Source organism: Leucoraja erinacea, chromosome 29, assembly GCF_028641065.1.
Source record: "Leucoraja erinacea ecotype New England chromosome 29, Leri_hhj_1, whole genome shotgun sequence".
In the NCBI taxonomy this organism is placed as follows: Eukaryota; Metazoa; Chordata; class Chondrichthyes; order Rajiformes; family Rajidae; genus Leucoraja; species Leucoraja erinaceus.
In genome coordinates, this window is record NC_073405.1 from 15,495,386 (window position 1) to 15,522,034 (window position 26,649).

General features: G+C 41.5%; 1 protein-coding gene across 9 annotated transcripts in view; it reads left to right on the forward strand.

Moving 5' to 3' along the window:
• eps15l1a (epidermal growth factor receptor pathway substrate 15-like 1a) overlaps nt 1-26,649 on the forward strand; it is a 231,422-nt gene that overhangs the window by 20,800 nt on the left and 183,973 nt on the right. For all 9 annotated transcript variants that reach the window (XM_055658739.1, XM_055658734.1, XM_055658732.1 and 6 more), the window contains 4 exons: nt 4,790-4,831; nt 10,599-10,688; nt 21,186-21,233; nt 21,342-21,437. In XM_055658739.1, the coding sequence (XP_055514714.1) occupies nt 4,790-4,831; nt 10,599-10,688; nt 21,186-21,233; nt 21,342-21,437 (276 nt within the window). The remainder of the gene's footprint in view (nt 1-4,789; nt 4,832-10,598; nt 10,689-21,185; nt 21,234-21,341; nt 21,438-26,649) is intronic.

The following is a 26,649-nucleotide window of genomic DNA, read 5'->3' on the forward strand; positions in this document are numbered from 1 at the left end:
ATCTTTGCTAGCTTGTGTAAGGACACACTGTGGGGAGGGCAAGGATATATGCAGATGACAAAATTCCAGAAATGCAAGAAACAGTTCTTTAGTTGAATATAGATTGAAACTGGGGTTGCCAACAATGGCATTTGAGCTAGACACAAAATGCTGGAGTAACTCAGCGGGACAGGCAGCATTTTTGGAGAGAAGGAATAGGTGACATTTCCAGTCGAGACCCGTCTTCAGACAAATCTTTGAAAAGATCCGTGCTGTGGCATTTGAGCTGACCATTAAAACATTGACAGCATGAGTGAGTGGTATCTTTGTAGCAGATAACTCACTGAAGTTTGCAACAAGACACAGAGTAACTTAATGTGTTGAATCGAATAGTTCACTTTGTTGACAGCAGAGACTGGAAATTTCATTTAGCCTGATAGTTTATAAAGATAACTTTTCTTTGTGGATGAATCTGCAATTTGTGCACATGCAGAGTCAAGTGTGGATCTAATTCCCACGGTGCGAGTTCATTCCAAGAGCTCTCCCGAGTTTAAAAAAAATCAAACTCGTGGTAAGCACGGAGAATGAACGTAGTGGGTTCGTCGGAGCTTAGGGACACTCTTAGCGCTAACAGCAGGTACTCAGGAAGACTTGCTAACGGCAGGTAAGCACGGAAAGACTAGTGAAGATTTTTCAACATGATGAAAATTGTCCACGAGAGCCCCGAGTACCGACGAATGGCCATTCCCGTAAATCTCCGAGTTCGAATGAGGGCAAACTCTTGGAATTAACTTGTACCGTGGGACAGGGGTTTTACTCTGATACAGGATCGCCAACCCATTGATTTTTAGTAAAAATTATGACTTTGCACAGAGCAAAGAAAAGTGGAAGGCAGGTTACTTTTAATTATTGATTCTTTTTTTTTGAAGTTTTTGTCTGAATTTCGAGCTAATATTTTGCTTTAAAAATCAAATTTTAAAATTGATTGCTTAATACATTTTTTATAGTTTTTAAATTAAATACTCTTCATGATGAGATATATTTGAGTGTGTGGTGACTATAAATGACTATTGTGTGTAGTGGACTTGTGACAACAAGATCTGATCCAATTTTTTAGATAGTACAATTTAACTGAATGTTGAATAAGTTGAATGATAGTTACATAACTTACTAATTTTTAAATAGCGTCTTAGTTTCTCTATGAAAATGTTAAGCTGCATTTTTGATGGAGTCACTGGGTTTACAGTAGTAAAATTAGTATTTACGTAAAGAGTTAAGTGTTGCCATTGATAAGCCAAATTATTAGATTCCATACGTCATTTGTTAAATCCTGAAGCTCAAAATTGCAGTATGGGAAGGGAATTTTTGGTTTATTTCTTCTTCCGAGTGCTGTATGCTGGACTTCTATTGAGCTGTGACTATGTATTTTGGATGTCCTACTGCTTATATGTAATGTAACCTCTACTCTAAACATATGAATGGCCCAAAACGAAGGGTCTTAACTGTATGCTGGCGGATGCCGTGTTATAACAGGGCGGGGGTTATTTTCCTGGGAAATAGTCTGCATTGTGATTTTTCTGCAAGATGAAGCCTCGTTATCTGCAAACGTGTCATGAAACAATGGTTAAAACAATGAATTCTGGGTTTATTTATTTCCTTTTTTTCACATTGATTTTGTAAGAGTGAATTTTATTTCGTATCTCAAATTTTTTGGGTAGTGATTTGTGAACAGGACAAATTTCTGTACACCAAATGGCTGCCATGCAAGGGGGCCTGTATATTTTAAATATTGTTACTTTATGCATTAAAATAAACTTCTAATTCCCTGTCTGTTCATGTTGTAATTGTAAGGTTAAAAAGATACCAAATGATAATAGGCCTAAGTGTTGAAATAATGCTTCCAGCCATAATGAACAGAGCATCAAATTTCTCATCATAAATTATTTTTTATGATCAATAATTTATCACAGATGAAATTATTAGCATTGTATTTAACCTATTTTTGAAGTTGAAATGTGTTCAGTGTTTTGTAGTTATTTTTAAGACAAAAGAAGTGACAACCTTTAACCTTGACTCACCCCACCTTCTGCATTTTTTTAAAGTAGTGTGGGAATTGTATATGCTGCATGAAATTCCAGTTTCAATTAAACGTTGACAGTAGTTCAGGAAGTAAAAAATTAATGAGCAAATAAAGTACTGCCTTCATGGAACTTTTTGTAAAATTCTGAATGATCTCAAACCTTACAATATATTTTATTTCATTTAAAATTTTATTTCAAAGAAGCTGGACTCCACTTCAAAGAAAGAGTTCTATTTATCTAGATTTTGGAATGATGTCTTGCCCTAGTTCCGTGATTCTTATCTATGTTGTAGAAATAGGAAGAGAAATAGGAAGTTGAAATAACCACATAAACTGAAGATTCTGCAAATGATTAAAGTTTTAAGGCAATGTTATAATATTTTAAAGCAGAGTTGTTGAAAGTGTACTAAATAAACCATTGAACTGAACCCTGTAATTCAACATTCAATGCCACTGTTCAAAGGATTGTTTGCTTCATAAGTAGAAAAATCCGAAGTTAAAATATATCAAGAATGTTAGCACAACCGTGAGGCATGGACAAAACAGTTTTATGTAAGCATGCAGGTACAGCAGGCAGTGAAGAAAGCGAATGGCATGTTGGCCTTTATAACAAGAGGAGTTGAGTATAGGAGCAACGAGGTCCTTCTGCAGTTGTATCGGGCCCTAGTGAGACCACACTTGGAGTATTGTGTACAGTTTTGGTCCCCTAATTTGAGGAAGGACATTCTTTCTATTGAGGGAGTGCAACGTAGGTTTACAAGGTTAATTCCCGGGATGGCGGGACTGTCATATGCTGAGAGAATGGAGGGGCTGGGCTTGTATACTCTGGAGTTTAGAAGGAAAAGAGGGATCTTATTGAAACATATAAGATTATTAAGGGTTTGGACACGCTAGAGGCAGGAAACATGTTCCCGATGTTGGGGGAGTCCAGAACCAGGGGCCACAGTTTAAGAATAAGGGGTAAGCCATTTAGAACAGAGACGAGGAAACACTTTTTCTCACAGAGAGTTATGAGTCTGTGGAATTCTCTGCCTCTGAGCGTGGTGGAGGCCAGTTCTCTGGATACTTTCAAGAGAGAGCTAGATAGGGCTCTTAAAGATAGTGGAGTCAGGGGATATGGGGCAGGAACGGGGCACTGATTGGGGATGATTAGCCATGATCACATTGATGCTGGCTCAAAGGGCCGAATGGCCTACTCCTGCCCCTATTGTCTATTGTATTTCTTCCTAGGTGCTTCAGTTTAGGAGTAGCTGATAATAAGTAAGCTTTAACATCTTGCTTTCTTTTTTTTGAAAAATGAGCAGAACATAGCTGATTATTTTAATATTTTGTGTCTTCTATAACTTCTATATCTATATATTCTATATCACAAGCAAAATAAAGTAAGTTCAAATGAATGATTATATAGTGTGGCACTTCTCTGTTTAGAATAATTTAGGGGAGTTTGCCAATTGCCAGAAAAGTGGTAAATATTGTCTCCTATTTGCAATATTACTAACGTTGTCAGTTTGGATCCTAGGAGAAGCAAGTCTATTGTGCATTTCTTTAAGCTATTGATATGAATAATTTAGGGAATTTGTTGGGTATTTCCAGCATTCTTATATGAGTTTCTGCAATTGCAGTGTACTTTAATCAGTTCAGCATTTTTTCTCTCATCTCTGTCCTCATTCACCATCTATTTGCATTTAATCCGGCTAGATCGTTTGCAAGTAGCAAGACTTAAATGTAAAAAAAATCTTGTCCCAAGTGTTACTGAATGTATACAAAAGAAGACACAAAATGCTGGAGTAACTCACCGGGACAAACAGCATCTCTGGAGAGAAGGAATAGGTGATGTTTCGGGTCGAGACCCTTCTTCAGACTGAATGTATATGCTTGTCAAAGATATTGACAAACATTCAGCAACACCTTTATTCTGACAGCTTTGACAGCTTGTGAATTTAGTGTGGTGGGGTGGCGAAGACTTGCCATCTTTCAAAGTGGTTCTGATGCTGCACCCCTCCGTCCCCCTCCGTACTTGTTAAATGTTGGGAGCTGGACCTTTGGCAGAGTACTGCGCCCCTGCTAGAACAAGCAATGTGATAGAGAGGCAAGCAACCAGCAATCTAAGAGCAATGGATTCTCTATCCTGATAACTCCAGTCTCTTGACACATGATCAGTATTCTCATTACAACACCATGGGGGTTTGCTAAGGACATTCTGTAAATTTTTATTATTCAGTAATGGTTATATTACAGAAATGGTGCATGCACTGACTAACTTGTTGAGTGTGCAGGAAGGAACTGAAGATACTGGTTTACACCGAAGATAGACACAAAATGCTGGGGTAAATCAGCGGGACAGGCAGAATCTCTGGATAGAAGAAATGGGTGATGTTTCGGGTTGAGACCCTTCTTCAGACTGAGACTCAGACTGAAGAAGGGTCCCGACCTGAAACATCACCCATTCCTTCTATCCAGAGATGCTGCCTGTCCCGCTGAGTTACTCCAGCATTTTGTGTCTTTTCTTAACTAATTGAGTATTAGAAACTCCTAGACTTACCCGGTTTCCCACATCTGATATTCTTGTGCACTGGAATCCAATTTGTGCAATTCATTGATTGAGCAGCTGTAATTTGTTTATTCATTATTATTATTATTGTTGTTATTATTTTTTTTTAAAGCTCTGATAATTAAATAAGAGATGTTTATCAAAAGACAGGTTTTAATTGCTATTCGTCTTTCTCATAGCTTTCAAGTGGAAACCCTCTGTATGAAGCGTACTACCGGCAGGTGAGTACCTTAATTTTTATCACCAGACTCTCTGAAAGCTACATGAGGCTATAGCAAAAATACAATGTGAAGTACTGTGTCCCTAAATATGTGGAAGCATATAAAATAATGAAGGAGGCCATTTGCTATAGGTATCCAGTTAATCTCACATTCTCTTTTATTTCCCCCACCTCAAATATGCATCCAGTTGCTTCTTGAATATTACTATTGATAATACAGGGCTCTCACTTGACTTTTTCCCCCTGTTGCCAGCCGGGCAACCTAGGCAGCTTTTTAGGTTGCCAAATGACAGTTTAGGTGGTCATTTAAGACGGTTTGCATGACGCGTGCGATAATGTGCTCGGACGAAGTGCGTAGTTACCAGTCGGAATTATGCTCAATGAAGCATTCACATATTATTTCTGCTTCAAATAAAGTCACAAACTAAACATATTCACCAATCAAGACATGATATACACCACAATGACATGCAGCAAAATTATAATACAGTATCTCAACTCTTTTTACGCATTGCAATTAATGCAATTTCTATTATTTCTTTCCACTTCCAAACAAAAATGTGGTTGGATTATTCAGCGTATGATCAACCTGTGTCAATAAATCCTGGACCATGGTAACATATATGCTTAACCATGCGCACTACAGAATGATGCAAGCATGTTTTCTGTGAGTGACCGAAAATTACCATGACATGGCCATAGCATGGGTCATTATTGCTAGTGGCACAGAAACACTCTCGCTTCCCACATCATTTATCCATAACAAAACATACAGGTTTGCATGGAAATTTCTAAAGGCATTTTATGATAATAGCTGTTAAAACCGACTATACCCATCTGACAGGTTAAACATTACACTAACTGACAAGAGATGGCCAAAGGACATAACTTCAGCAAATGTTCTTTTGGTAATATGTTTAAAGGTGTCAAAACGCCACATTACCTGACATTCAGATTAGATGTATGTGTTGTGAACAGCAATGAAGATACCCAGTTTGTACGCACCAGATTTAAAAATAAATTATTCCATCATTCCCAATTCAGAATTAACGTTCAAATTTCAACAAATATCTCCTGACCAAATTTGTGATGTATATGACCGACTGTAAAAGTAAAACCTGGATAAATCTAATGTATCGTTGTGAATGTTGCTCATGTAATAACTACAGTACTGATACTCCATATAAGAGCATTGATTTCCGTTAAAATGAATAACGTGTCAACGGTAGCAGTGACAATCGAACACTGCGGTTTTAATGTTTCACATGTTCACAAGTTAATTAATCCATCTTTATGGACTAAAACAAATAATAACATGGGGAATTAAAACACATTTGATTGCAATCCGTTATCAAACATAGTCAATGTTCGTTCTGAAGATATTTCCTGCACAATAGGGTCAGGAAGGGGGGGTTGTGTGAATCAGTGCAGGGTGGATAGATGACGGGGTGGGTGGGGTTGAGAAGGCAATCGGTGCGGAATGGATGGATTGAGGCAGGTGAATTCGTGCGTGTTGGTTGGAGTATGTAAAATTGTGAGGGGAGAGCACGGGGGGGATGTCAGTGGAGTTACATGGGGGGGGATCAGTACAGGATGAATGGGAAGATCAGTACAGGATGAATGGGGGTAGACAAAAATGCTGGAGAAACTCAGCGGGTGAGGCAGCATCTATGGAGCGGAAATAGGCAACGTTTTGTGTCGAGACCCTTCTTCCGACGGTTCCCCCCCATTCTTCTTGAATGGGGGGGTCAGTACAGTGTGGATCGGAGGGTCTGTGCAGGATGAATGGGAGATCACTACAGGATGAATGAGGGGACCAGTGTAAGATGGATGGGGGGGTGGCAGGAGAATCAATGTGAGGTGGATAGGGTGATAAGCGCAGGATGAATAGATTGGGGGAGGGGGGGGTAGATGGGGAGGGGAGCACAGGGGATGTCAGTGAGGACTGAATAGAGGCTGGAATGGGGATCAGTGTGGGATGGAGAGGAGGGGTCTCAGGTTAAGGGGGGTTGAGGGGGGCGTACAAGAGAGAGAGAGAGAGAGAGAGGGGGCGAGGTGGGGAGGAAGGGAGGAAGGAAGGTCAGCGCTCATCGGGCAACATCACCCCGCTGCCTTGGCCGTCCCTGTCCACCGCCAAGTGCCGCCGCCAAAGGAGGAAGCGGTTGGAATCTCTTCGCCACCGCCCCCCCCTCCTCCACCAGCCAACAGGAAGGAGTGGAGCCGAGCGGTGCAGCTCAAAGATCCTATAGCTATAGGATCTTTGGCGCAGCTGCTTCAGACGGCGGAAGGAGGCCTCCCCCCTCCCTTCCTTCTACCGGCCTCGTTGTGCGTTTTGAAAGCGGTTATCGCCGTTAGCTGATTTGCAAGCAGCGGCCGCTATCAGGGTGGGCGGGGTGCGGGAGGAGGAGGTGGAGCCGCGGTCGCAGCCGCTGCTGCTGCTGTGCGGGGCCCGTCATTCGCTCCGACCTTTCGTCATCCCGCACTTGGTATCCTTGCCCCGCACTACAGCCGTCGCCGACACGAAACGTCACGTTCCTTTTCTCCAGAGATGCTGCCTGACCCGCTGAGTTACTCCAGTTTTTTGTGTCTATCTTTGGTATAAACCAGTATCTGCAGTGCCAAGCCAGGCAAAATGACTCGGTGTTTAGGTTGCCTGGCGGCACTTTGGGTGATCATTGGCACACGGGCAACAGCTAATTTCGAGCCCTGCAATACTTAAATTTCTTTCAATAATATGTTCCAGATCACATCAACTGGGTGTTCAAAAGAAAGTGTCTTCAATTTGATTTTTCTTCAGTTCGTGTCCTTTATGTATCAAACTATTTGCCACTGGATATTACTTCTCACTCCCTATCCCATACCCCTCCTCCTGCACCCTATTACCCATTTTCTTCTCCCTCCACTTACTGTTTCCATCCACCCATTTACACATTTCACTTGCAGGCAATACTCCCCTCTCCCACCGTGCACTGGTTCCTTCTACCATTCAATTCTCACCCAATGGCTCTCATTATTATCTTCCATACTTATCAGTTACCAGTTCTAACCTCCTTTATGTTCCTGCTTATCACTTGTCAGCCGCTGTCTCCTTCATCTGCCCACCCTCTCACTTGCCTTTTATTTTCTCTTTTTTCCCCTCATTTGTCTGCCCTCATACTGTCTGCCTCTGCTTCGAACTGTATACCCTCCCCCTCTCCTAACAAAGTCATCCTTCACCCCTTTCCTGGTCTACCAATTATCTCTTGCTTCTGTCTCATTACTCCTCGTCTCCTCTTTATACTAGCTGCCTTCCCTCCATTCAACCAATCCTTTCCAACCACGGATGCTGTTTGATCCACTGAGATCCTTCTGCAGATTATTTGTTGATACAATACACAATATTCAGGCACCATCTCACCAGGGCTACGTACAGTTGCATCAAGACATCCTTAGTCCTAAATTCAGATTTTCTTGTAATAAAGGTTAATATGTATTTTCCATTTTAATCGCTGGCCGTGCCTGCTTATCAACGACTTGTGAACAAGCAACCTAGGCTTTCTTGAACATCAATGCTAACTAATCTTTCATAATAAACAGTAACAGTTTCGTCTGGTGCACTGGTCAGTTTGGATTTTAAAGCATCAAAGGCAATCTGCTGTTCTGCATGCGTGTACTGCCTCATCTAGTGTCAAATCTGGCTTTCTCAGAAGCTCTGATCTGAGCTTTTGGTTGCTCATGCCATTCACTAGAATGTCCCTCGTTAACTGATCAGTTAGCTGGTCAACCGGCATATCTTGGAATCGACTTCGCTGGGCCATATACATCAAATCTGAGATAAACGAGTCTACTCGTTTGCCAGGGAGCTGACGATGAGAGAAAAACCTTGCCCTGTCCAAAATGTGATTTGAGGGCAGGTCACAGATCTGGTTTAGTTTACGTAGCAGAACAATGGGGTGGTCGGGAGATTCAGCTGGGGTTATTACCTGGCCGTTGGCACCGATGTGAGCCGGAGCATAGCGGAATGTTCTGGATTGTCGAATGGCATCTGGACCCGCAAGGTTAAGTAGGAGGGAGACCTTGACAGCGTCTGGTTCATTTCGTTGTGCAATGTTCATGTAGTGTCGGTAATCAATTTCAAACGTGGCCCAACGTTCACCGATATCCGCATCAAAGACAAGTGGTTCAGGCTTTCAACAAGAAGAGGCCATCGTAAAGCAAAATAAACTCACAAAAAGGATAAAAGAAACCCGATATACAGAAGGAGTGGATCATCCCACTTCTGACACCATGTATACATACACCAGACACAGTATGTGATTCAAGTTCATCTTTAATCAGCACTGAGACTTTAACAGAATAAAGGATGATTGGTTGTCAGTACATCCTAGCTGCTCGAACTGAACCGTCCCGGAAGCAAGTGTTAGTATAAGTGTTACAGTGGGGTGGAGTTAATGATGCTGTCTTGTGTGTGATTGGTTGACATGCATCATTAATCTACATTTTCTCTTATTAAAATCATCCTCTATTCAATTATTCAGAAATCCAATTATCTAGCATCTAGTTCCTATAATGCGGGAGCATTCTCATTCCTGTCTCCTGGGCCCTAATCCTACACTCCCTGATCTAATTTTTGTTTGTCAGTGTTGAACCCTTACACACAGCCATCAATGATGGACAAGACCATATTTGATCATTATCTAATTTCTCTCTTTTTGTCCATATACTTTATCCTACTTTGCCGAAATATAAATTATCCTGTCATCAGGTTCATTTATTATTGGTACTTCTAATCCTAGTTTGTCACAATGCCACTGTTGAATTATTTAGTTCCTTTGGTTTGGTCTTATGATGCTTTCAACCCATATCACTTGGAGTAACCCATATGTGCCATTCTCACCGCTGTATTAAATGTGAACACTGCAGCCACAACATCTGCAAAATCATCCTTATTTTTCTACTGCTGAATCAAATGTTGACATTTCTAACAGCATCTTCTTCAATTGTCAAATTGTTTCTGAAAATTGAGACACTAATTCTCTGTTTGTACCATACCTCCTCTGTCCTAGACTTTTATGAGAATTTTTCAGTAAATATTTTAAAATACAGACTATTTTGCAGTTACCCTTGTTCTTTCTTTTGAACCTAGGGGCATGGCACCCATTTCCGTATCCATTATTCTGCTTTCATTTTCCCTGCTACTTCTAGAAACCACCTAGTTGTGCAAATCTTGCCTTTGTGCCTTTGAAAGAAAAGAACCTACAGTGACATTCAATAATTCACGATGTTGCAACATTTTTTTATGGCTGATTAAAAGCGTTTGTTGTTTAGTCACTATTATTGGAAACCTGACACCCAATTTGTATACATTCCACAAACATCATTAAAATAAATGCCATTTGGTGTATGCATTGCATAACGTAGGCCTGGACATTAGCAAAACACATCTCTGCTTCTTTAGTGTTGTGGAAGTTTGTTGTTAGACCCAACTTAAACGTTTTGTCAAGTGTAATATCTCTAAGGGTGCAACAATAAAATGTGCCAAAATGCCAGCCTAGGTTATGTGCTTAAGGCCCTGGAGCGGAATCTGGACCCATACCCTTCAAATTCAGTGAAGTTCTGCTGTGTGAAGGCTGAAACTTAAAGTTATTTCACACTTCGTATTTTTTTTAACTTAGTATTCTGTTCTTTTGCAATTTGACAACCAATTTGTGTAGCATATTTTGCCTAAGGGGAGAAATTGCTTGACCTGCTAGTGACTGATGTGTACTGGATGGTCTTGTTTTGTTTAGGTCGATCCAGCTCATACAGGAAAAGTTGGGCCCACTGAGGCAGCATTGTTTCTGAAAAAATCGGGGCTCTCTGATGTTATCTTAGGAAAGGTAAGAACCTACTAAATAATGTTAATTGTAATGTATTATGCTGGTTAGGGTAGAACTGCTAGAAGAATGGAAAGGTATAACATTTTGGCAATTTTGGTGTGCTAATTTATATGTTCTTTAAAGGGGACTTTTAAAGAAAGTCCCCTTTAAAGAACTTTCTTTAAATCACCTCAGCATTATAAATCACCTCAACATATTTTTGAATTTATGTTCAATGATAACAAATTAATGCTGGGGATTTATTTATGGTAAGATATGTCTAAACCTAGTAGAAGCTGGATAAGACTGTACAGAAGCAAGTATGTTGACATTGCATTTGTCATTTCTTTCTCTTCTTTACATGCAGTGAGCTGAAAAGGTGGGTGTAGTTTAACTGGGAGATAAGAACAATACTAACGATTCTGAAAGAACCTGCCAAGGTTCAGTTGTTTGCATTGAAATAAGTCCTGGATGTGCAAAGCTTTTTTAGTTGCAAATATTTTTGTATCTATCACTATGATCCATCACTGGATTCCATGTGAAGTTCAGCGACGGAGCCCAATCTTGCTGAGAATCTGCAAATATCCTGGTGAAACATCCCTATGAAAATGCTGGAAATACACATCAGGTCAGGCTGCATTGTTGGGAAGAGAAACAGAGAGTACATTCCAGATCAATGACCTTTGGTCAGAAGCGGGAAGGAAATAGAATAATTTTACTAAGCTGCATGAGAATGGGGAGTAGCCTGTCTCTAATTGTGTAAACCCAGGTTGACCACAGGGATAAACTACAAACAAAGTTATCTGGTCAGTGAATGAATAGGATAAATTAGAGAGTGACAACTAACAAAAGTACTTGGACAAAATAATCTGGGAGCAGTGAAATGCAGTGCAGGAAGGTGTGCCAACATGACAATTTGGGCATGTGCTCCACTGCCAAAGGAAATAGATTATTTACATTAGTAGGAAATATTAAGCACTTTTGTGTGTTGATGTGCTGCGAAATCTGTTACTTTGGATATAGGGGTAATTGTTGAGTACAGTAGGCAAACAAGATTTGTTTCGTATAAATTTGTAACCATTTGATCTTGAAATTCTCTGCATGTTATTTGATGTTATCCTGTTATTTTAGTATGAGTGTCTCAAAGCAGACTACAATTGAATTAGCTTATTTTTGTAAAATATTGGGACAGGAGAAAAATAAGAAAAAGCTCAGTAAAATCAAAAGTACAAATTATAAAAATAACTGTGTCATCATGATCTTGAGCTAATTCAAAACGTTTTTATTGCTATTAACTTTACATGGATTAACTTTGATTCTGCCCCTAAGGGAGGTATGATTTGGAAGGGAACCTGAGGCATTTGTGGTACTATGGGTCAGTCAGTGATGGAGGAAATTAATACTTGCAGTTGAGAATATGCAGAACTGGGGATACTCTAGGACTAAAGGGCTAAGTATTCTGTCTCTTGGAGATCAGGGGATACATCGTGGCTGATTGAAGTTAGGTTTCACTTTTCTTACTGTGACATCATCATTCTTGTAAAACGTGATGTTCGATGCTATTGTGATTGGCTAAGATGTATTATGCTGTGTATGATTGTAATTGGGTGGAAAGATTGTCCACACCTATATAACCACGTGATACTGTAGTAATTGGTCTAGAATTACTGCCCTTTGTAAGTTACATCCCACTGTATTAACCACATATATATGCTAATTCCTTTGTTTGACCACTTGCTTCTCCGTGATTGTGCTGGAGCTAGAGAGCTTCTCAGAGCAGGACAGAGAAGCAAGGTCACCTAGGTAAAATAAAGGATTTTTAAAGTATTCTAGTTGGTGTTTTCACTGAACGGACTAAGGGGTGCAAATACCGGAATTATCACAGTGTTAGAGAGATTCTAGCAAATTAGGGTGCTTTTTCATGCAAGGTACATAGGATTCTTATTTTGATGGAGCTGTTCTCATCCACTTTTGTCGTGCTGATAATGAAAAGGCTTTGGTCAATTGGTGGCTAAGCCACTTGCTGTATGATACTAAGCTTCTGATCTGCACGTGTAAACGTGGAGAATATGCTAAAGTTTCTGAAATTTGGAGAACTATTGTGGGAAGTTTTTCTTTAATTGGTTCCAGAATTCTGTCTTCTGAGTACCAAGGAGACCAATTCAATGCTTCTAGGTGAGACAGACCTGTTGATCGAGTCAAAAGTGTTTTATTGTCACATGTCCTGGAAAGGAACAATGACATTACTTGTCGTTTTAGTGTTTAATAACCTGATAGTTGTTGGGAAGAATCTGCTCCTGAACCTGGACGTTACAAATTTAAGGCTCCTATACCTTCTTCTCAATGGCAGGGGTGAAATTAGAGTGTGGCCAGGGTGGTGTGGGTCCCTGATGATGCTGCCTGTCTTTTTGAGGCAGCGACTCCTGTAGAACCCTTCAATGGTGGGGAGGTCAGTACCTGTGATGGATTATCTTGCATTTCTACAGGTGTACAGTAGAGAGCATGACTGGTTGCATCATGGCCTGGTTCGGCAACTTGAACGTCCAGGAGCGGAAAACACTGCAACAAGTTGTGGCCACTTCCCAAGTCCATTACCGGCTCTGACCTCCCCACCATCGAAGGGTTCTACAGGAGTCGCTGCCTCAAAAAGGCAGCTAACATCGTCAGAGACCCATACCATCCTGGCCACACACTCATTTCACCACTGCCATCGGGAAGAAGGTACAGGAACCTGAAAACTGCAAAGTCCAGGTTCAGGAACAGCTTCTTCCCTTTAGCCATCAGGCTATTAAACACGACAATAAATAAGCTCTGAACTACAACATTGTTCTAACTGGGACATATGACAATAAAACATTCTTGGCTCACCACTTTTTGCATTCTTCCTCTTTCGTGGACATTCGAGCTGCCGAACCAGGCGTGATGCATCTAATCAATATGCTCTCTACTGTACACCTATAGAAGTTCAGATACAGTTTAGTTTACTGTCACGTGTACCGAGGTACAGTGAAAAGGTTTTGTTGCATGCTTTCATGTCAGTAGAAAGACAATGCATGGTTACAACCGAGCAATTTAAAAATTAATGTCAAAACGACATGCTGATGCTCACCATTGTCATAATTCAGGAGAAAACATTGTACATTGATTAGTATCTTTATCATTCATTCCCTTCAGCACTATCACATAGTAACTTCACCATTTATCCATGACAAAGGACACTATGTTTCAGCTCTGAAATCTGTGACCAGTCAGTTTTCAGTTTAGTTTATTGTCAAGTGTACCGAGGTACAGTGAACTGCTTTTCTTTCGTGCTATCCAGTCAGCGGAAAGACAATACATGATTACAATCAAGCCAGTTACAGTATATAGATACATGACAAGGGATTAATAATTAGTGCAAGGTAAAGCCAGCAAGGTCTGATCAAGAATAGTCCAAGGGTCACCAATGAGGTAGATAGTAGTTCAGGACTGCTCTCTGGTTGTGGTAGGATGATTCAGTTGCCTGATAACAGCTGGGAAGAAACTGCCTGAATCTGGAGGTGTGCGTTTTCACATTTCTATACCTTTTGCCTGGTGGGAGAGGGGCGAAGAGGGAATGGCCAGAGTGCGACTCATCCTTGATTGTGCTGCTGGCCTTGCTGAAGCAGCATGAAGTATAAATGGAGTCTAGAAGGGAGGTTGGTTGTGTGATGGTCTGGGCTGCGTCTACAATTCGTCGCAATTTCTTGCGGTCTTGGATGGAGCTGTTCCCAAACCAAGGGGTGATGCATCCTGATAAAATGCTTTCTATGGTGCATCTGTAGAAGTTGGAGAGAGTTGTAGGGGACATGCCGAACTTCCTAAGTCTTCTACGGAAGTAGAGGCGTTGATGTGCTTTCATGGGCCTTTGCTTCAATATGGGTGGTCCAGGAGAAGTTGTTGGTGACATTGACTCCTTGGAGTATTTTGTATTGTATTGTATTGTATTCAAATTTATTGTCATTGTCTCAATTAGAGACAACAAAATGAATTTCCCTTTACAGTCAGTATCATAAAAATAAATAAATAATAAATATTAAAACATATTAAAAAAATATAAAATAGAATTAAAAAAAAGCACAAACACAGAAAGTCCACGACACAACACAACACAGTGGCACCAAGGTGAGGAAGGCACCATTGTCCAGCCAGCCTCCCCTCCGATCTTCCCAGATGTTCATCCGTAGTCTGGGCCTTCCGAGCACTCGCAGTCCGATGTTCAGGCCCGATGTTCAGACCCTCACGCCGGGCTGGTGGAACGCCGAAGCCGAACCCCGACGGTGAACATCCTCCTCCTCAGCGGCCCGGACCTCCTGATCAGCCGTCTCCCGCTGCCGGAGTCCGCAGCTCCTGAGTCCACAGGCCGAGCCGGGCAGAGTCGCTGTCCATCAGCGCTGCCCGCGTTGGGAGCTCCGCAAACCGCAGCTCCAGGATGTCGGTGCAGCAGGTCCAGCACTCAGGGCTCCAGACGGCGACCCCCGGTAAGGCATCGCCAGCCCTGCGATGTATCAGCGCTGTCCCGCCGCTGCTGGAGCTCCGGTTGATCCCGGCAGGAAAGGCCGCGCCAATCCAGGTAGGTAGGCCCTCTGTGGGGGGAGGGGGGGGGGGGCAAGGACGCGACTCGAATAATAGTCGCGTCCTCACCAGGAAGCGGCTGAAGGACGGTATCCCCCGCACCGTGCCCTCTTCCCCCACATAAAGACATTAAAAAAATCATAAAAAACACACATCAACATAACTAGCGCCACCGGAAGTACAATATTCAAGTGTGTATTCAAGAAAGTATTCCTAGGAGTACTCGAGAGCATTCGTCGACCTACTGAATCTCTTCAGTCTCCTAAGGAATTGAGGCATTGATGAGCTTTCTTTATTGTTGTATCAATGTACTGGGATCTTCAGAGATATGCACGCCCAGGAATTTGAAGTTTTTGACTCTCACGACCACTGTCCTGTCGATGAAGACAGGTTCATGGATTCTTGGCCTTCCTTTTCCAAAGTCAACAGTCAGTTCCTTGGTTTTACTGACGTTGAGAGCAAGGTTGACTCAAGCGGGGCTAACTCAGTCGATCAGGCAGCATCACTGGGAAAAAGGATGGGTGATGTTTTGTGTCGGAACCCTTCTTCAAAGCAAGATTGTTGTCCAGGTACCATTTGGTCAGTCAATCAATCTACCTTCTATACTCTGACTCGTCGTCATCTGTAATTCGACCAACAATGGTGGTTTTGTTGGTGAATTTGAAGATGGCATTAGAAATGCAAAAGTAGACCAAAATTAAGCACTGATGCTGAATTGCTACCTTGAATATTTCATCAAATGCCACAAAGCAGTCAGTACAGATGTCTTGGGTTTTCATGTTTGATAGGTACAGGAAGTGACTAATGGAATTTTATTGTTGCAACCTGCTGTGAAAGATACTTAGATAATAAACATGCTCTTCAGCATCCCATTAACAGGAAGTTATTTACATTAGGTTGTTAAATGTTGGCTGAAGTAGATGTTAATGGATTATGGGGGTAGGGGGAAAGCCAGCATCCGTTGTATGAGCTTAACTGTTGTAAATTCATAACTGTATAAAATAATTAACTGGACAAACAGACATGATTAATGTGTTTGGCTTTGTCTCTGTGGATGATCTACACTCAGTTTTTTTTCTTAATACAGGAAGTCTCTGGATAATGAACTGGTTCTGTTTTTACAGACATCCATAAGTTGATTTTGTTGATTTTAGAAATCACTTGATACGGTAACCATTACTTCCAGGTATTGTAATGAATGGCATCAAAACCACATAAAATTGATACCAAAGAACACTTACTAAAATGGAGAGAGAGAAAACTATTTCTATCATTCGTAGGGATGGATGCATGTATTACGTTAGAATTTTATGTTTAATAAAATTATATGAGTTTGTGTATACATAGGAGTCGGGTGTTTGTAATTCAGGGACTGTATCCTTTTTCCTTTGTGTAACTTTCCTTGGACAGCACAGGAGGAGGCTGTGAGATATCAATTAGTCCCACTCACATGTTCTCTTTAGCGCTGCTTTTTTCTTCTATGTGTGTGCTTCCCCTTTTCCATTTTGATAGTTATTTAATTTGCTATCACTTTTAAGGTCCGTTCACTCTAGAATTAATAACTGGAAAGAAGCCTCTCCCTCACACTTCCACCCCACCTGTCAGTTCTTTTTCCAGTTAAATCAGTGTCCACTACCTTTCGACCGTGAAAACCTTTGCTTGTGACTTTTTTGATTCAAGTCCCTCATTTTTTCAGGCACCACATTAATTATCTTCACTTGAGAATAAGTAGGTCTTGAAATGTAACTCAAATTACCCTTTACCCTGAGGAAAATGGTTGGTTTAACCGTGAGACTTTGCCATGAGATTTGCTGCTTGGATTGATGCACATAGCTTCAGGAAGCCTGTGTATTGCAGCTTTGTTATTTTTGGACTGTTAATTTTGGACTATTTGAGTATTGGTAAAAATACACCTCTGGCCTTTTTTTGTTGCTTTTGTGACACCTACCCAGCAAAAACAATGTTCGATTCAAGTTCCTAATGACCCGAGTCTGTAAACACGATGACTCAAGATTTTGTTTTCATTACACCTAAAATTGTGATGTAAATCTGTGTATCACCGTCATGCTCCATGTTCGGATATATGCACAACCACCCCTCCCCCTCCCCAGATTTACAGTGCATTCAGAAAGTACTCAGACCCCTTCACTTTTCCACATTTTGTTATGTTACAGCCTTATTTTAAAATGGATTAAATTCTTTTTTTTTATCATCTATCTACACACAATACCCAGAATAAAGAAGCGAAAACAGGTGTTTAGAAAAATTTGCAAAGTAATTAAAAAGAAATAACTGAAATATCACATTCACATGTATTCAGACCCTTTGCAATGACACTCAAAATTGAGCATAGGCTCATCCTGTTTCCATTGATTATCCTTGAGATGTTTCTACAACTTGATTGGAGCCCACCATTGGTAAATTAAATTGATTGGACATGATTTAGAAAGGCACACACCTGTCTATATAAGGTCCCACAGTTGACAGTGCATGTCAGTGCAAAAACCAAGCCATGAAGACGAAGGAATTGTCCGTAGACCTCTGAGACAGGATTGTGTCGAGACACAGATCTGGGAAAGGGTATAAAACAACTTTGGCAGCATTGCAGGTCGTGAAGAGCACAGTGGCCTCCGTCATTCTTAAATGGAAGAACTTTGGAACCACCAGGACTCTTAATAGACCTGGCCACCCGGCCAAACTGAGCAATTGGGGGAGAAGGGCCTTGGTCAGGGAGGTGACCAAGAACCCGATGGTCACTCTGACAGAACTCCAGAGTTCCTCTGTGAAGATGAGAGAACCTTCCAGAAGGACAACTATATCTGCAGCACTCCACCAATCAGGCCTTTATGGTAGAGTGGCCAGACGGAAGCCACTCCTCAATAAAAGGCACATGACAGCCTGCATGGAGTTTGCCAAAAGGCACCAAAGGGACTCTCAGACCATGAGAAACATGATTCGCTGATCTGATGAAACCAAGATTGAATTCTTTGGCCTGAATGCCAAGCGTCACATCTGGTGGAAACCAGGCACCGCTCATCACCTGGCCAGTACCATACCTACGGGTGAAGCATGGTGGTGGCAGCATCATGCTGTGGGGATGTTATTAGGCGACAGGAACTGGGAGACTAGTCAGGATCGAGGGATAGATGAACGAAGCAAAGTACAGAGAGATCCTTGAGGAAAACCTGCCCCAGAGCGTTCTGGACCTCAGACTGGGGCGGAGGTTCACCTTCCAACAGGACAACGACCCTAAGCACACAGCCAAGACAACACAGGAGTGGCTTTGTGATAAGTCTGTGAATGTCCTTGAGTGGCCCAGCCAGAGCCAGGACTTGAACCCGATCGAATATCTCTGGAGGGACCTGAAAATAGCGGTGCATCGAGCTCCCCATCGAACCTGACAGAGCATGAGAGGATCTGCAGAGAAGAATGGGAGAAATTACCCAAATACAGGTGTGCCGAGCTTGTAGCGTCATACCCAAGAAGACTTGAGGCTGTAATCGTTGCCAAAGAAAAGGTGCCTCAACAAAGTACTGAGCAAAGGGTCTGAATACTTATGTAAATGTGATATTTCAGTTATTTATTTTTAATTACTTTGCAAAATTTTTTAAATACCTGTTTTCCTTTTTTTATTATGGGGTATTTTGTGTAGATTGATGATAAAATAGTTTTTTTAATCCATTTTATAATAAGGCTATAACGTAACAAACTGTGGAAAAGGTTAAGTGGTCTGAATACTATCTGAATGCACTGTAGATGTTATATGTTTTTGGTCCCTCCTTTCCACTTCTCTAATGGTGTTAAGTTATTGCTTGTATGTAATTCCAGGGTAAGAGCCATCTTTTGCTATTTTGAAAAACCAGTCATTGGCAAGGCTTGATTGAGTGTGCTGACAAATTATTTGAGCATGGTGATTGTAGGAATGGTGGCATTTGTGGAATGGTGGCAGAGTTTCTGCTCCTTAGCCCAAAGGTAATGAGATGGATTGTGGCATCCTGGCAGAGGTGTCGGTTTCAGAAAAACCTGTTTCTGATTTGCTCTACGGCTAGTGGTGTGATGAACTCCGTGCCATTAAAAAATATATTTAGCAGAGTGCAATGCTACTAGAAGACCAACAATTATATCATAATCGCCATTTGAGAAGTTACTGGCGATCAACCACATTGAAGAACTGCAGTCCTTCAGGTGAAGGTACTTCCACAGCGATTTTGAGTAAGAGAGTTCAACATCCAGTGAAATTAAAATAGGGTGTGTTTCCAAGGCAGAATTAGGGCTACTTGTAGATAGCTGTGTTCCCATACATCTGCTGTTCTGGGTGGAAGAGGCCATTGATTTGGGTGGTGCCGTTGAAATATTTTAATTCCGTTTCTGTGGTGCAATTTTGAAATGGCACCCGTTTCAGCCACTGTGTTATTTTAGTAGAGTGCCAGTCACATGGGCAGCTTCATCGGGAGTGTGATAACGTTTTTGAATGTTGTTGAACCTGTGATCATAGAGGCAAATAAAGAAAATGCCATTTGTATGCCTGACATAATGTAGGAGGTGAGTCATTTGCTTCAGAGCATCCAGGTACCTGCTCTTGTAGCAACTTTCCTTATATGGTTAATCCAGTTAAGTTTCTGACCAGAAGTGACTCCCCAGGAAGATGATAATGGACTTTGTGTGGTAATGTTTTGAATCTGAAGCGCAGATTAATAAGGCTGTATCATTTAATGTCAAGCTATAGATTGAAATTGATTGATTGAAATATACATATGGAAACATGGAGCCCTTTGGCTCAATGTTTATGCTGCCCATCGATTGCCCATTCACACAAGTTCTATGTTATCCCACTTTCTCATCCACTCCTGACACATTACAGGGAATTTACAGAGGCCAATTAATCTACAAACCCGCACGTCTTTGGGATGTGGGTGAAAACCGGAGCAGGGAAAATGTGAAAACTCCACACAGACAGCATCTAAGGTCAGGATTGAACCTGGATTTCTGGAGCTGTGTGGTAGCAGTTCTGCCAGCTGCGCCCCTATTGCTTGATTAGTCTGTGGATATCTCTCCCAATTTAGACAACAGTTCCCAGATGAGGAGCACTATAAGGCTTAGTGGATTGGAATCAACGTTTCTAACCAGTATTCTCATCTAGTGTTCAGGTTCTTTTAAGAAAGTCTTACTAACATAACTGAGCATTGGATCCTACAATTTAAAAAAAAGCTAACGGTCAATCCCATTGGTGTGGGTCTTCAGCCACCTATAGGTCAGACTGGGTAAGTGTGATAAACCTGATGAGTTTTTCTGAGATTTTAACTTGCAGATTTTAATTTGCTTTGCTCTGGTTTCAGATAATTTAAGTATGTATTAAATATAAATTAATAAACGTCTGATGATATGTTGGCATTATATTTTTATTCCTTATAGGTTCCACTTGACCTTGAGTATTTCCAGCATTTTTATCTTTCATTTCAAATATACAGCATCATCAGTATTTTACTGCTGTAATCAAGTTAGTTAATAACCCAAATTAAAGTTCCAGCTACTTTGGGATTCAAACGTGTGTTTCTAATCCTCATGTCATTAATGATCAGTGCTGCTCAAGTACAGTGTGCACTAAAGATTAATTTTACTGTCTCAATATATTGCCACACTGGTGTTGCCTGGAACCTTGCTGTGTTTAATATTAATAGTGTTCAAATTAGTAACATATATTGGTTGAAATCTAGAAATTCCATGTTTAAAAATGTTTATAGCTTCAAAGGATCGGTATGTGATCTAATTATGTGAGTAGACTGTGTTCAGCCTCTAAATGCTGGTATGGTGTTGAAAATAGCAAGAAAGAATTAATCCGTTTATGCACTTGAACATGCTGCAGAAAAGGATGGGAGAGATCTTTTGAATACAGTTTTCATTCACTTTTTGTATTGGTCTGTGCAGATTTGGGATGTGGCAGATCCTGAAGGCAAAGGCTATCTGGATAAACAAGTATGTAAATTGTGCTTTTATTAATTCTGACATGCTGATTATTCACTAATCTATCATTCACCTAACCATTTGTTTACATTTCTACCTAACCTTTTGTTTACATTTCAGGGCTTTTATGTGTCTTTGCGCCTGGTTGCGTGTGCACAGAATGGCCATGATGTTAGTCTGAACAGTCTAAATGTGACACTACCGCCACCTAAATTTGTAAGTGTCTCGGCCATTGTATAAAATTGTAAATGCACATAATTTGACTGGTATTTCATTAAATATATGTGTAGTAGAAAATTGAAATTAATTGTACTCACTAAATTAATGTAACAAATCTATTAATAACATGAAAATGACATGCCATTTTACAAAACATTACCTTATGTCTTTGTATAAAGTTGCCAGATATAACTTCTTGTTCTACAGACCTGTGGTCACGGTTGTTGAATAACAGCCTTTTCTGTTGCTGTTGCGATCAACTAATTTTCACATCTGGTATTAGAACACTGGGTTATTTATTCAGCGTGTGTTCCATGAGGTCCAGCAACAGCATAGGGTCGTGAAACACAGAGGCTGCATTTTCTGTAAGCTGGAAATCATTTTCCTGCTAAGAAGTATCAATGTATAAATACTGCAAGCTTCCTGGGAATCTATGCTTGTACAGGAAGATCAGTGCACTGCAGAACCCTTCACTAAAAATTAACAGCCTTGCTCCCATAGTGGGAGTTTTGATAATCCAGTCCAATTCTATGATGCATCATAGTTCACTTCAGTGCAATGCTGAATGAATGCTGCTTTTGTTCTTTTGGTCAGGGCAATAAATTAAAGTCATGTTTACCCTTTCGGATGGATGTTAAATGACACTTTCTGAAGAATATGAGGGGAATTCATTTAGCACATGGGCCAATATTTATCCCTCGAACGGCATCACAAAAACAGGTTATTTGGTATTTATATCACTTCTGTTTGTAGATCTTTGCTGTGCTTCGTATACAAAATAGTGACACTTTGTGTCTTTGGATTGTTTTACAGTGCTGTGTGGTTCTCAGAAGTGTATCAATACAAGTTCATTTGTTCTCTTGTCATGTTATTTATTTCCCATATTGTATGCTACATGAGGATTCAATGTGGTGTAAACTGTTTTGATGTGGTACTATGGGATATTGTCACGTGTGGTAATACAGTGAAAAAATTTGTTTTGCATGTGATCAAGGTAAAATACCCATACATAAATAAAATCAAACCATGCAGAATATAGTGTTACAGTGAAAGGAAAAATGTAAGAGGTAAAATTAGGGGATCAGAAATACATCCTTAGCTTATGAGAGATCCGTTCAAACATATGATGATAGTGGGGAAAAAGCTGTCCTTGAATCTGGTGGGACATACTTTCAACTTTAAATGTCACCCATCTCAAAGGCCTCAAATCCTTCCTAAGACCAGTATTCTCCCAAATGTAAGCATAACCTCCTTGCTTTTGTTCTTTATTAATTCTATGACTTGCTACTTTCAAATATGTGTTGTCATCTGTCCTGCCTCCTTCAAAATTGTACTGTTTAATTCATTTTATTTGTGATATTTTCTATGAAAATGCATCTTTTCACACTTTTCTGGTTTGGTTTACATCGGCCACAACTCCTCATTTCACCTGTTCCGGGTCTGTTAACATTCAGCCAGTTAATATATTTCCAATTTGCTTTTCCATTTTATATTATGTTGTTCATGCATGCTATTTACACACATTAAAGTTCTGATAAACAGCTATTTGTTTGGAAATCTTGATGGTTCTACCTCTGGCTCAGTAGGTGTTGTTTGTTGTGCTCTTTTCCAACTCAAGGGGTCTGGATTCCTATGCTCTCACCTGATTAATTTGGGCAAAATGTGTAGGAAAGAACTGCAGATGCTGGTTTAAAAATCGACGGTAGACACAAAATGCTGGAGTAACTCAACGGGACAGGCAGCATCCCTGGGGAGGAGGAATGGGTGACGTTTCAGGTCGAGATCCTTCTTCAGACTGATGTCGGGAGTAGGCAGGACAGAGATAGAATGTAGTTGGAGACAGTAAGACTGGTGGGAGAACTGTGAAGGGGAGGGGATGGAGAGAGGGAAAGCAAGGGCTATTTAAAGTTAGAGAAGTCAATGTTCATACCGCTGGGGTGTAAGCTACCGATGCGGAATATGAGGTGATGTTCCTCCAATTTGCACGGGGCCTCACTCTGACAATGGAGGAGGCCCAGGACAGAAAGGTCAGATTGTGAATGAGAGTGGGGTTAAAACGCTGAGCAACCGGGAGATCAGGTAGGTTAGGTTGGACTGAGCAGAGGTGTTCAGCAAAACGATCGCCGAGCCTGCGCTTGGTCTCGCCAATGTACAAGAAGTTGACACTTGGAACAGCGGATACAGTAGATGAGGTTGGAGGAGGTGCAAGGGAACCGCTGCCTCACCTGAAAAGACTGTCGGGGTCCTTGGATGGAGCCGAGGGGGGAGGTAAAGGACAGGTGTGACTAATTTGGGCCACAGTTCCTGTGGTTCCCTTTGATTGTCTAGGACCTGGATCCTGTGCTCACTACTAACTCTACAGGACCTGTTTCATGTGGTAAATTCCGACTCATTGGGCCCCAGGTTCCAGCATTTTCTTCTCTCACCAAGGCTCCGATTCCCATGCTCCCTCTGTCTCATCAGGACTCTAGTTCCCATACTGCCTCTATCTCACTGGGGCTCTGGTTCCACACTGCCGATTCACTGAGGCCTGGTTCTGCGCCCCTGATTTACTGAGGCCTGGTTCCCTGCTCCCTTCTGAATTACTGAGACCTTCGTTCCCTTGCTCTCTTCTGACCCAGTGGTGCCCCCGTTCCCATGCGACTTTACAACCCAGTGGGACTCCAGTATCAACCTCCCTGACACCTACCTGCATATACAATTCACTGTTCAGGACCCTGTTTCCTACGTTATCTATAAATGTATCGATACTATAAAATATATTATAGTACCGCGTAACATGAAAAAAGTGAGTAATAAGTATGTTGATGTATTAACTGAAGCATTCAATACAGCACATGAACAGGGCCTTCAACCCACAATATCTGTGTCGAACATGATGCTAAGACCATCTCTTATCTACTTGCATATATTCCATAATCCACCATTCCCTGCATATCCATATGACTATCCAAAAGTCTCTTAAATGCAACTATTGTATCAGCCTCAACCATCACCCCCAGAAGCGCGTTTCAGCTGCTCACCACCTTCTGTAAAAAAACCTGTCCCGCACATCTACTTTAAACTTTGCCTCTCTCACCTTAAAGCACTGCCTTAAATCCTGAGGAAAAAGGTTTTGTCTATCTATGACTATCTTCACCCTATCTATGCCTCTTGTAACGTTATATACTTCCATCAGGTCTCCCGGCAACCTCTGCCATTCCAGAGTAAGCAATCCAAGCCTCTCCAACCTCCAAATAAAGAAGTACAGAGGGATCTAGTCCTTGTTCACCTAGAATCAGATATTACAAGTAGTTGGGAAGACAAATTGCAAATTAGCATTTATTCCAGAAGTATTGGAATTTAGAAATGACAAAGTATTGTTACAATTTTACAGGATGCTGAGGCCATTCCTGAAATACAGGTACGGTTTTAGAAGAAGGGTCTCGACCCGAAATGTCACCCAGAGCATCTCTCCAGAGATGCTGCCTGTCCCGCTGAGTTAATCCAACTTTTGTGTCTATGTACAGTTTTAGTTCCCTGATTTAAGAAAGGATGTACCAGCATTGGATGCAATCCAGAAGAGATCTCCGAGGCTAAATTCTGGGATGAAAAGGTTGTCTTATCGCAGCTACAGGATTTAGTTATGTTTTCTTTGAAATTTAGAACACTGATGAGTGATTTAATTCAAACATAAAGTGCGAGGGGAGGAATGGAGCATGACAAAGTAGATGTTGAGATGCTCCATTACTGGAAGAGTATTGATTAGGGAATGATTTTAATAGATATCCAATGCATCTAATATTGATATCGTTTGTGTCGTGCTCAGTTATTAAGAGCTCCAACTGTGGCCTGCATCAGGGCTTTAAAAAGAGTTATTTATAATACTGTGTGGAGCAGAAATATCAGTTATTTTTATTACCTTGGGCCCATCCCCCTAGGCAATATTTCACCACTGACCCACAGCCCCCAACTGCACAGGCGTGGCTGATAGATTCTCGTTGTGACGTTAGAGATCCCTGTTGAGACGCGAGTCAAGGCAACACTCCCCCCCCCCCCAACTGGGAGTGCGACTGTGACGTTTTTAAAGTTCAAAATGGCAATAACCTGTAAAATATAAAATCAATGTGAACGCATCTCACTTTCCTTCTTCAGTCCCCTATTCCTCATCTCCATTATGCTCCCTCTCGTCACCCTCCACCAACCCTCCTCGGCTTCCTCCCCTCACCCCCTCCCTCCCCTCCTCCCTCTTCCCTCTCCCCTCCTCCATTACCTCGCCATCCCTCTTCCTACCCTCCTCCATTTACCCTCATCCCCCAGCACTCCCTCCCCCTCCTCTTCACCCTGCCTCTTCTTTCCCCTCTCCTCTCTTCCCCTCCCCAACTCCCTCCCTCACCTCTCCCTCCCTCTCCTTTCACCTACCCTCAGCCACTCCCTCCTTCCTTCCATAACCCCTCTCCCCTCCCTACCCTACCCCCTCCTCTCCCACTATCCCCCTGCACCCCAACTCCTCACCTCCCCCTATCCCACCCCCCCACTCTCCCTCCTCACTTCCCCAACTGCCCTCCTCTCTCTCTATCTCACACTCCCTACCTCCCCCACTCCCCCCTCCTCTCCCTCTATCCCTTGCCCCCCCTCCTCCGAACTCTCCCTTCTCACCACCCCCATTTTCCCCCCTGCTCCCCCACTCCTCACCTCCCCGGTATCCCACTCCCCCACAATGAAAATCGCAATGTTTTTTTTAATTAAACCTCCCCCCCCCTACCCCAACCCCACAATGAAAATCGCGATGTTTTTAAAAAATGAAACCTCCTCCCTATCCCACCGTCACAATGAAAATCACGATTTAAAAAAAAAATGAAATTCTCAATGAAAATCGCGTTCTTTCTTTAAAATAACAGCCACTGTTAACTGTAATGAAAACGGAAGAATTTTTTTGAAAATCGCGATAAAAAAAAAAAGTGTAAATGAGATTCGGGATCCCATTGTGACATCATTATAATGGGGTTGATGGGCAGGGCGTGGAAAAGTGGCTTGAAAAGTGATTTTTGTAACGTTTAAAATGTCAATAACTTGTAAAACATAAAATCAATCTGAATGAAACTTGGCTATTGCACACCCCAGGACAATGGTGAGTAAGTTGGGCCAAAAATTGTAGCGCTATCGTGTACCGTTTTGGCAGAGTTTCCGTGACTCACGCATATGCAAACAAACAAGATGAGAGTTTTAG